This window comes from Ips typographus, linkage group LG16, assembly GCF_016097725.1.
Source record: "Ips typographus isolate SLU linkage group LG16, UJ_Ityp_2.0, whole genome shotgun sequence".
Lineage (NCBI taxonomy): Eukaryota > Metazoa > Arthropoda > Insecta > Coleoptera > Curculionidae > Ips > Ips typographus.
Window position 1 is genome coordinate 2556789 of NC_138437.1, and position 6861 is coordinate 2563649.

General features: G+C 33.1%; 1 protein-coding gene and 1 long non-coding RNA gene across 2 annotated transcripts; one reads left to right on the forward strand and one right to left on the reverse strand.

Annotated features, from left to right (window-relative positions):
- Positions 1–2107: 2107 nt before the first annotated feature.
- Positions 2108–3924, reverse strand: mmy (UDP-N-acetylglucosamine pyrophosphorylase mmy). The gene has a single exon (XM_081993820.1). The coding sequence runs from the start codon at positions 3800–3802 to the stop codon at positions 2321–2323; it is 1482 nt and encodes a 493-aa protein (XP_081849946.1). The 5' UTR covers positions 3803–3924; the 3' UTR covers positions 2108–2320.
- A 537-nt stretch (positions 3925–4461) lies between these two features.
- Positions 4462–4832, forward strand: LOC145738778 (uncharacterized). The gene is made up of 2 exons (XR_014180853.1): positions 4462–4595; positions 4651–4832. It is a non-coding gene; the product is annotated as an uncharacterized LOC145738778 (long non-coding RNA).
- Positions 4833–6861: the final 2029 nt, after the last annotated feature.

Genomic DNA, 6861 nt, shown 5'->3' on the forward strand with positions numbered 1-6861 from the left:
CAAAAAACTTGACTAGAATGATTTTGAAGCCTTAAGAATATATTCAGAGTTTTAAATGATTTTTACGGAAAGTAATATGTTCTAGATAGTCAGTATGTTTGGTTATATTTGTGCATAACTTACAAGTACAAATATTGTTTCCAAATCTAGGATCTGCTTTATGCTAGTCATTGTTATAGGTTTTGTGTCGTCTATAAAAATACTATTCGACTAAATATGTTTTTTTAATCTTGTTCCTATACTCAAACTAGTTTTGAGTAGTGTCGTTATAATATTTGTATCTAAAGTGATAAATCGAAACTACTTATACAAAATACAAATGCAATGAATTATTTAGATATTTCCTATATTGTCGACAATTTTACAGATTTTGAGCTCTTTATTGACCATATTTTCCAAAAAAAAATTATAAAACCTTTGTATAGTACTTACAATATTAAATCAAGGATTTTTAGGACAAGTATCTGGTAGCAAATATTTTTTTACATCTTCTTATCCCCTGAAGTGGTTTGCCATACCTCTTAATTTAGATATTATCAAAATCAATTAGGTATATAAGTCATTGTATCAAAGTTCTTTTCTTAGAATTTGTATGCAATCACAAACTGTCAAGAGGGTTTATTTAAGCCCGTGACTTAAGAAGTACTTAAGTTCATTAATTCATAATTAAAAATAAATCACTACAAACAAATTTCGTTCAATTTTAGCCTTGATTCTTCTCAGCATAATTTAAGATGCTTTTACCAGAATTACAGAAAATATAAAACTGCAACGTCCATGGATTTTCTAAAATCAGTATTTTAATATTTATGGGGACATGCTGAGGATAATCACCAACAACCCAACGAAACTTTAAATATTAAAAAAATAAGAAGAGGGTAGAAGAAGCTAAAAACTTACACAATGTAAAAAATATTGTTTTATGGTTTTTCAAAAAATTGCTTAAACCATTTATGTTTACAGGGTGTTCCATGATAGGCTAGTACTGAAGCTTTTGAAAATGGTAAAAAGTGAAAGATGAAACCCATTAGAAAAGGATGAGAATATAACAAAAGTGAAAGAAAAAATTATTTATGGGCGATCTGAAGTCCGGAAATGGAAGGAGGGAGTTTTTAAGGGTAAAAAACGGTTTATCTCGATTTCCGGCAAAACTACAATTTCTATGGAAAAAACCTTAAATAGCAAAGTTGTAGATAGTAAAACGATCTACAACTTTTGTTTATGTAAAAACTACTCAAAGTTTATGTAAAAAACTCAAATAACCATCTTTTTGGTTTTTTATGTTTACCTTTTACTCCTACTATTATTTTTCTTTTGGTTTAAAAAATTATCTTCCCTGGTTCATGACTCGACCGACAAAAGTGTAACAGGTTTTTAAGAGTCAATCTGACTGCAAAAACTTCTAGAACTGAAGGAAATAAAGGAGAAAATGTTATTATATTAAAAGTATCAATTAGAGCAAATTTACAAAACTGTTAAAAGTTACAAAGTTTATCTCATCAGTTGAGTCAAGGATAGAGGTACTTTAAAAAAATATCATCCTGTACAGGGTTGGTCCGTATATTTAGACAGTTTGTGACGACTTTATTTTTGCAGATAGGAAAAAACTGTTAATAGAAAAGTTATAGTACTTCTCCTAAATCACCAAATACATTTTTAATTATATTTAATTTGATTCTTGACATGACACATTTGAGGCATGATATTTAGTTTAGCCGGCAATTATTGGCATTAAAAGATTGTAATTTTATTGTTTTATTAATTTTATTTTATAATTATCCTTGTCATTAATAATCAAAGAGACTAAACGTCATTGGTAGAGGGGGGAGGTGGGGAGTTGAGGCTCCATTCAGGCGTATTTTTAAAACGAAGGAAGGGAATTAAGTTTCATAAATCATGAAGTTTCAGTTACTACTTAGGTATTAGGTAATCACTGTCTCGGTTGACGTGGCGAGCAGTTTAGTTGGGACATTATAACAAGAAATCCAAAAGTAACTTAAGTCTGAAGATGCAAATACAAAGTGGCACCTGACTTTGCATTCCAACAAACAAGTGAATTTTAAATGTGTTTAAAGGATATGGTTCCATATAAATAATACAACAAACATAATGTTTTATTATATACTGCACCTTTCACCAACGGCAAGTTAAAAAAATGATCTCAAAAAATATCCTTATCAACATACATCATATCAAAAATATAATATCTGGTCTATAAAATAATAATTTAATGCGGGCGGTAATTAGTATAAATTATCACATAAAACCTTTGGAAGGTAATTTCGTATAGTTTTAGCCTGAATGTTGAAATTCATCTGTACTACGTTTTGCTATTTGCAATACCCTTTACGTAAGAATGTAAAGCTTCTTCTTCTTCGGATAATAGAATGGTCGCGATGTTGAAAGTTTTGCCTTTGACTTTTTGCTCAAGGTTTTCACCAGCGTAAGACAATAAAGGGGATATTTCGACTTCCGCTCCTTGATTGATTGTGCCTCCAGCTTTTTCAATGTATGTTTTATGTAAAGTTAGCAGGTCGTTTTTAGCAGTTGAAGGGCAGTCTTTACCTGCGTCGTCAGCGTTTTTAAGGGCACTGAATTCAGAGGTACGTGGTACTTCCCAAGTGACGAATTTTTGAGTAAATTCAAATACGTCAAAAATAAATTTTTCTATCTTAATTCCATTGGGTTTTGAAGGTTTAATTTTCTCTCCTTTGTCGTTGATGTAGGGTATTTTCTTTTTAGCCACATGCAATTTTAACTCGGATTCGTACTGTTTTGCCACCCTTTGAAGAAAACTTGTGCTGAAGAAGTGATTGCAAATATTGCCAGCGCTGAAAACCAAATTTCCTGAAGAATCTCTAAGGTTGGCTGTTTTTTCTGTTATTTCACTGTATTCAACCACTTGGTATTTTCCATCAACTTTGCATACAACCCCTACTGCTTCGTTAGGACTGTTTTTGCTTACAACTTTTGCACCGCATTCGGCGTCTTTCTTAACACAGTAACCAATAAACACTGGATCGGCCACTTTAACTAAAATGTTGTCAACACTGTGAGCGTGAATGTATTTGATGCCGCGTTTTTCCATGTCTTCTAATATGTGATTTGCACTTAGAGCTCTGTAAATCCCACCGTTGCCATCAGGAGCCAAAGCAACAGAGCCCTTATCATCCAAAATTATTTTACCTTCAAAGTCAAAACAAGGTAGCAAACCTTGTTGGAAAAGTTTGACACTATCCTTGTTCAGCCCAAAATAGTTGTTCGTCTCCAAATATTTCTTTGTTGTTGCGTTTGTTGGTCCGCTGGTCATAATGTACCAAACAATATTACCCTTTTTGCCAGTGTTTTCTTCAGCAAGTTCTATCACCCTTCGAATTCTTTCAGCTTGAATTTGAAACAGCGTCTTTCCTGAAGGTAACCCAACTGAGAACATTCCTTTGGGATAAGTGACGCCCAATCGGGTTCCTTGTCCTCCCGCCAAAAGAAGTACCGCAACATGTCCTTTTGAAATTTCTTTCAGTCCCAGGTTTCGGTAGGTCAGCACTTCTTCGGGATCCGCGTTTTGTTCGGAACCAAAATGATCCGCCGGAATTGGTTGCATACGTGCGTCGACTTTCTCGGAACCTTCGGTACACGCATCATTTGCTTTCTTAAAGAGCGCATTCACTTGTTCAAAATTAATTTTCTTCAGTTGCGTCAGGAAACTTTCCCGCTCAGTCTCATCTAGTTCATCGTAGTACCGGAAAATTTGCTCTTGATTGCATTCTTTTACCACTTTTCGATAATACTCCGCCGAAGACATGACGATCAATTTGAAAGTAAACACTCGCGACTTCAGTCATTCGCCTTTCAAGAACCATATGACGACAAACTATACCTTCGCGGATATACCTTCTATTATATGCCACGCTTGCTGACTCCGTTCACCCAATCAGCTGCTTTGTTGCTTATCTGGCACACAGCTTAAGCCGCCTTGTTGCCATTAGTTTTAACTTAATCTACTATATTATTACAAACAAATTTAGTTTACACCTGAATACGACAATCTATAAATTAAATTAATACATATACGTAGGGATAAGCAAATCCATATAGTCCAATCAAGTGGAATAACACAGCAGTAGTTGGTGGAGATTATTAAAATGCACCATATACAATGTATATTAACTATATCTCTATGTAAGTATACAAACTGATGTTCGGTCTTGAAAAAATATAATAACACACATTGAAGAGTAGGACCATAATATTAAAATTATGTTAATTACAAATATAAACTAAAAACATAAAATAAAAAGTGTCAAGCTATTCAGCGTGACGCCATTCATACGAACCCACTTCCTATAAACATTTTACTAAAATTAACACTTGGCAACGACGCAAAATTTACTCTCATATTCACAAGCGAAAAACAAAATGAATAAATTGTTAGTCTCTATTAGCAATCTTACATCCAAACATGAGCTCACTAAATATTTTGATTGATTTATTAGAAGTTTTTCTAACGCAACTAGAACTACCGCACAACTTTAGAACAAAAACTGCGGAAAATCGGCTATGAGAATTGATTAATTATCATTACGTCATGGTTCAAGGTAACCGCGAGATACACACTACTAGCGTATATATTTAGCAGGAATTTTGACTTAGATAAATTTTCCAGTAGTGAGAGTGATCCTCTGCATAATTCGTTGATTAAAGTAATTCAACAACTGTTAACACGCCACTGGCCTAGTGTGCGACCAGCAGGAAACGCAAAATAGAAATAGTGAAAGTTCCTGGTTAGAAATGATAAAGGTCTCCAACTGACATTAAATATCTTTACAAGTAAAGTTGTTCTTTCAATGCCTTTAACCTGGGTGACCTCGGATTGAAAATCTATTATACGAGAGTTACAAAACATATTTAATAACACCCATATATGAAAGTTACCGCATATTTTAGCTGTTCCGTGCAAATCAAGGTTTTAGAAAGCGATTTAGATATGCGTTCAAGTTAAATTTGAATTATTCAAATACAGGAAACGACAGAGGTCAGTATGCACTACCTACAATATAAACAAAAACAAATAACCCACATAGCACAGAAAGCATAGTTTTCGCATATTTAAGATATACATATGCCTAGCATAGTTCTAAGATTGTTTCTATATAGAGGGTATATGACATTTAAGTGTTGCCTGGCATATGTCAGACGAATTATCATTTTGACCTGGGATAGGCAAATTACGTATATTGTATTGCCATCCTTATACAGGGTGGTCCAAATTGATTGTAGGACACTTGAAGGGTAGAAAGTACATAAAAAATAAACACCAAAGTGTCATATAAACTATGGTTGAACAGTGCCCCCTTTTGGAGATAGCCTAAGTATATGCCCCAAGAAAAAAAAAATTATTTTAATTAATAAACTAAAATAAAACTCATATGAATTTGGTTGTTCATAATTTTGAAGTAATCATTTGGCGTTTTTTTCAATTTTTTACAATAATCAGGACAGGTACTAATTTTTTTCATTATGGATTAGCGTATAAAAATGACGGTATCTGAAAAACTAAGCAAAATGAAAAGAAATGTCCAGAGAAAGTTTTCTTATGAAAAAGTATGGGCTATCACATGTGCCCCATCAGAACTTTTTGAACAGCTTCCGTATTTGCCCAGATTATTTACTGAAAAACAATCTAAATGACTACTTCAAATGCATGCCAAATTTCATTTGAGTAACTTTTTTCGTCTAGGAATTAAAAATATAAAAAGGGTTTTAGTGGCTCACCTTTAAGGTGTTCTAACTCCGCTAGGGGGCACTTTTCGACTACAGTTTATATGACACTTTGGAGTTTAATTTTAATGTACTTTCCACTCTTGAATTTTTCTACAACCAGTTTGAACCACCCTGTATATTGGGATATAAAATTACAATATATGTGAAATGGCTGGTATTTTAATTTTTCTAGTATATACCAGAATTGTGTTTTATGGTATATCCAGTATATATTTGTGCTTTGTGGGACAGAATTTGGTATCCAGAAGAAACCTGAACAATTTTTGAATCTGTGCTGTTAACTTGATTGAAAAAAATTTTAATTGTAGTTGTAACTCATACACCTTGTAATATTTTTAATACTCCTATTTTTATTAGTATCCCTTAAAATATTTTGGCGTCATTTCTGTTGCATTACATATCCTCTCCATATTTTGTACATACATAGCATCAAAGCGAAGAGTAGTTGCTACAGCGGCGTCTATCCGTGCTTGTATTAAGTAATGTCCACTATATTAAAGGTTCCTGTAATTATCTAGTGTGCTCTCTAGTTTAAAAATATCAGCGCATTCACCATGTCAAAAATTAGAAATAAATATACAGAGTGTCCAACAGTGGATGTGGGTTTTATTTGCTGTTGTACAGGTGTTGATTGGTTGAATTTTGACCACCCCCTAAACTTCCTTATTTTTGATTTTTGGCAAAAAACGTTAAATACAAAACTTGTGAATATTTTGGTCTACTTTACTTTTAGATAAACAGTGGTTGGTTATACAGGGTGTCCGAAATTGGAGTAACAAACCAAAGTTGTTACATCAAATTCTAGGCTAAATTGATGTAAAACGTCTGTATCGATATTAAACTGTTTCCACAGCAGTGTCCTTGATTGATTGAATTTTTTATCAGTGTAAAACAATATTTTATGTCAAATTTTTTACCGCAAATAGGAGAGGTTCTATTTTCATCCAACTTATTTGATCAAACTTGCCGTTTTGCGTAATGCCAACTGCCAACAGACAAAAACGAAAAAGTGAGAGCTGCAGAATTCAATACATAAACACAGTATTCAGGATGATTATGAAATTTCAAAAGAAAAATACC

Coding starts and splice junctions, on each gene's coding strand:
- mmy (XM_081993820.1), bottom strand. CDS start 3,802: ATGTCTTCGGCGGAGTATTATCGAAAAGTGGTAAAAGAATGCAATCAA.